The sequence below is a fragment of the Mirounga leonina genome, unplaced genomic scaffold, assembly GCF_011800145.1.
Source record: "Mirounga leonina isolate KUSES-001 unplaced genomic scaffold, KU_Mleo_1.0 Mir_126, whole genome shotgun sequence".
Taxonomy (NCBI): Eukaryota; Metazoa; Chordata; class Mammalia; order Carnivora; family Phocidae; genus Mirounga; species Mirounga leonina.
Genome location: NW_023270314.1, coordinates 25,970,980 through 25,974,906, shown reverse-complemented (window position 1 = coordinate 25,974,906; position 3,927 = coordinate 25,970,980). Strand labels below are relative to the sequence as shown.

The following is a 3,927-nucleotide window of genomic DNA, read 5'->3' as shown; positions in this document are numbered from 1 at the left end:
AGCCACCCCCACTCTATTTGATGTTTCAACTTTTTTTTTTTTTTTAACTTTTCCTACCTTCTTTTCCCCTCACCCACCGTCCCTCCACCCACTCGCTCGCTCACTCTCTCACTCACGCGCCCTGCTCCACACTTCTTTGGTAGTAAATGACACCATCACCAGCAGTTTACACCGGCAGTTAACAGGCATTGAACGGAACGACTCAGTGAGGACGTTCTTGTACACCTTCACTGAGTGGGTGAGCGGCAAGGCTTTGCCAAATATTAACGAAGCCAACAGCAACCACAGTATCACTGCACATATATATATAGAGATCTATAAATATAATATAAATATTTATTTTTTGTAGCCAGGTCCTTGGTGCAGTATTTATACTCCACAATCCACCTTTAAAAAAGGACAAAAAAGCAAAAAGACATGTGTGATGCTGTCAATTTAAAATGCAGAGCCAAAGCCACGGAGCGGCCGCTGACACGGTTGCTGGTTTGTGTGTGAAAAACACTCTCCCCTCTCCTTTCCTTAACCTCCTTGTTGCTTCGGCTGAGGAGACTCCAGAATTTAAAGCAGAGGGTGAGAGCAGCAAAAACGTCCCGAGGCAACAGGACCTACTCCCACTCGCTCTAAATGAGCCACTTTTGGCGCCAGAAGTTGACTGGGGAGAAATAAACAGAAGCTCCCAGTCAGAGCCCCTGGAACGACAGTGCCCAAAGTTCTGTTCTTTTCCGCCGCAACCAATGTAAACTTGTAAAAGACCACTAGTGAAGATTAGTGTGTTAGTGAATGCATGGAGGCCAACACTGCTCTAAATGAGACATGATTTAAAAAAAAAAAAAAAAAGTGCATCACTACTATAAGCCAAAAGGAAACAAAATAAAAATGACCCTTTTTACTGTACAAGGGAAGCCTGTCTTGGTGTCCGTTTGTTGCTTGACTATCCCAATTCTTGAGTCCTGGGAGGGGTCTGGGAATCGGGACCTTAGCACATTTGGGAAAAGGCGGGGAACAGAAGGGAGAGAGATCAGGGTCTCTCGCAAAGTTCTAGCTGAGAAGTAGAGATTGGAGAGCAAAGCAAGGTCCCGCCCACTACCACCTCCCCCCTACCCAGATCCCCCCCACTCACCCATTGCATGTGGCGTTCTTCCCCGTTCCGGGCCAGTGCTTCCAGGCCCATGAAACCCCTTCTTCACCAGTCCGCCTGGCAGAGCCCCCAGAGATGATGTCAGCCAACCCAGCCGGGCTGGCTTCACTTCTGCCTTTTTCACCAGTATGTTCAAACAAACAAACAAACAAACAAACAAACTATCCTAATGCCCCAAAGCTCGGGCGAGCACGATGCCCAGCAGTCTCCACTCTGCTAGCTAATGCTGGGCTCTGCCCTCCATCACCCCAACACATACACCAGCAGACTACGGCTGGTCTCGTTCACATTCGTGCAGGGGAGAGGGGCACCGCTCCCCTCCCTCACCCTGCCCTGCTTTGGGGACATCCCTCTCTAGGCCATGTCTCCCCGTCCAGGAACACTCTCAGGAGGATTATGAAGTGCCCACTCTGGTCCGCTCCAGTAGCTCCACTCTGGAGAGAGATGGCTGGTAGGTCAGTCCCCATCCTCCTCCCCTCGGCCCCAGCCTCCAGGCCTGCTGTGGAGGTGAGTTGCCATGGGTTATGACTTTGCGACTTGAGTCCTGGGCATCTTCTGTAATGATGCCTCTTTCTTTTCTCAGATGTTGCCCAAAGTTTTGCAAAAAGCTTCGTTCATTTTCAGGTACCCCCACCCCCTAAAGAATCGGCTGCAACTAGCCAGCCAGGGGGACATCAGGAGAGAAGAGGAAGTCTGGGTCGGTGGGGGGGGGTCCAAGGTGTGCACAGGGTCTGTACTGTGGCTCAGCTCTGTGCTTTCTTGGATTCCCTTTCCAAGATTACCAAGATTTCCTCCACGAAAGTGCTCCTGAGGCACCCCCTGCCCCTGCTCCCCACTGCTGTTTGCTGTACATAGAGGCTAAGTGGGGTGGGGTGGGCGGGTGTGCACGTGTGGTGTGTGTGTGTGAAGAATGTATATAGGTAAAGGGGAGCGTGGTCCAGTGGTTCCAGAAAAGGGACAGAACTCCTGTGTTCCATCCCCAGCTCAACCACTGGCTCGCTGTGTGGCCTTGGGCAAGTCACTTAACCTCTCTGTGCCTCAGTTTCCTCATCTGTAAAATGGGGATAATAATACTGACCTACCTCACAGGGGTGTTGTGAGGCTTTAACTAAATGTTTTGTAAAGTGTTTTGAGATACAGAGGCAAAGGCACTAGGGAAGGGCAAAGTATTATTTGGACTTAAGGAAGACGAAATGGTACCATAAATGCTGCTATTCTGAGAGCCATTTTAAACTGCACTGCTCCAACCACCCCCGCTTCTCATCACCAGGACAGCAGGTCGAGAAAATGTCTTTCCTTTCACTTGCTTCTGGGGTTTGTGATTATTCTAGACACTTAATTTTTTTCCCTTGCTGTATCTCCTCCTTCCCTCACCCCCTCGACTTGTTCCCTGTTCCGTTTACGCGGAAATGGCAGAAATGCTTGAGAAATGAGAATGCATAAGTGGATTGGAAGTTTATAGTCTGAAATTTCAATTTTACTTTGTACTGTACATCTTTTTACTTTAGAATTTGCAATAAAGGGTTACGTCAATCTTGTTTTCAACTCTCCTCTTGGACTGGCCTGTCATTCTGTCATTGTTCTCACGCCAAAGCCCCTTGGCCCCGGGGTAGACCGGGGAGTCAAGCTCTCCCACCCAGCCAGACCCCACAGCTGTCCTCTTTGCCTTCCCCTGTGGCAGGGGACAGAGCCGGAGGGCTCACCTAGGCTCAGCTCCTCAGATGGGCTGGCCCGGCCCCAGGCACTCAGGTGGGTGGGAGAGGTTTGGGGCTCCAGGTAGGCTAGGTCTTACTGTCTCCTCCATTCAGGAGGCCTTGCCTGAGTAGGGGGAGCAGCTTGGAGGCAGCAGCCCCTGAAAGTGGGGACGCCTCTAGCTGTGCCAGCCCTGCACACTCCAGCAGGGCCTGGGCGTAAACAGAAACTCCACATCTTGTCACGCTGCCTTACTGGTCACAGATCGTTCCCTCTGGAGTTCAGCTTTCGGCTCAGGCAGCTCTGGGTTCAAAACCCTGACTCTGCCACTAACTAGTTGCGGCCACTTTCTTTAGGTGTCATGGAGAGCATACCTGCTTTTCTTGGGCTCTGAAGATTCTATCAAATAATGTGGGTTGTAACTGCTCCGCCCAGGGCCTGGCATACAGTTAGCACTCACTAAATGCAAGAACTCCTGAGCGAAGGAGGCACTAAAGCTGACCAGGGGGAGGGCTGCCTCCCACCCCGGGGACACTGGCACCCAGGCCCTCCTCGCCCACTGGCAGCCCCGCTGGCGATGCGGCCATTTCCAACAAACCAACGCTCGCTCCCTCCTTTGCGTATTCGGTAACGTTTATAATACGGCGAAGGCAGCGCTCTGCCAGGGCTGTGCTCCCGTCTCACAGCCAGGGAGACTGAGGCGAGGGGGGCCCCGGCCCGCGCGCAGCCGCCCAGGCCCTCGGTTCGAGCTCCGCAGACAGGAGCGGCCTCGCCTCCCCCACGCCGCGCGCCTGGGCCGGCCTGCGCCGGGGAGGGCCGGGGCCGGGGCCATCGCCGCCCGTGACCCACAGCGTGAGCACGACGAGCAGCGCCCCGGCGCCCAGCGCCCCCACGAAGCCGGTGAAGAGGCCGAGCGCCAGCGGCCCGACCCAGCCGACCGGGCTGCGCTCGTAGGGCGCCTGGGGCAGCCGCTCCACGATCAGCTGCAGCGCGTCCCAGTCCGGCTCCGGGAGCGAGGCGCGGCGGGGGCGCGGGGCTAGGGGCGCGGCGGCGGGGCGGGGGCCGGGGGCGGGGCCGGGGCGGGGGCCGGGGCCGGG

At 54.8% G+C, this 3,927-nt stretch overlaps 1 protein-coding gene across 1 annotated transcript in view; it reads right to left on the bottom strand.

The window, feature by feature from the left end:
* Positions 1 to 3,510: 3,510 nt before the first annotated feature.
* The window catches only part of LOC118009013 (transmembrane and death domain protein 1-like), a 1,341-nt gene continuing 924 nt past the window's right edge, over positions 3,511 to 3,927 (bottom strand). The window contains exon 2 of the mRNA XM_035002900.1: positions 3,511 to 3,866. Coding sequence (XP_034858791.1) covers positions 3,511 to 3,866 — 356 coding nt within the window. The remainder of the gene's footprint in view (positions 3,867 to 3,927) is intronic.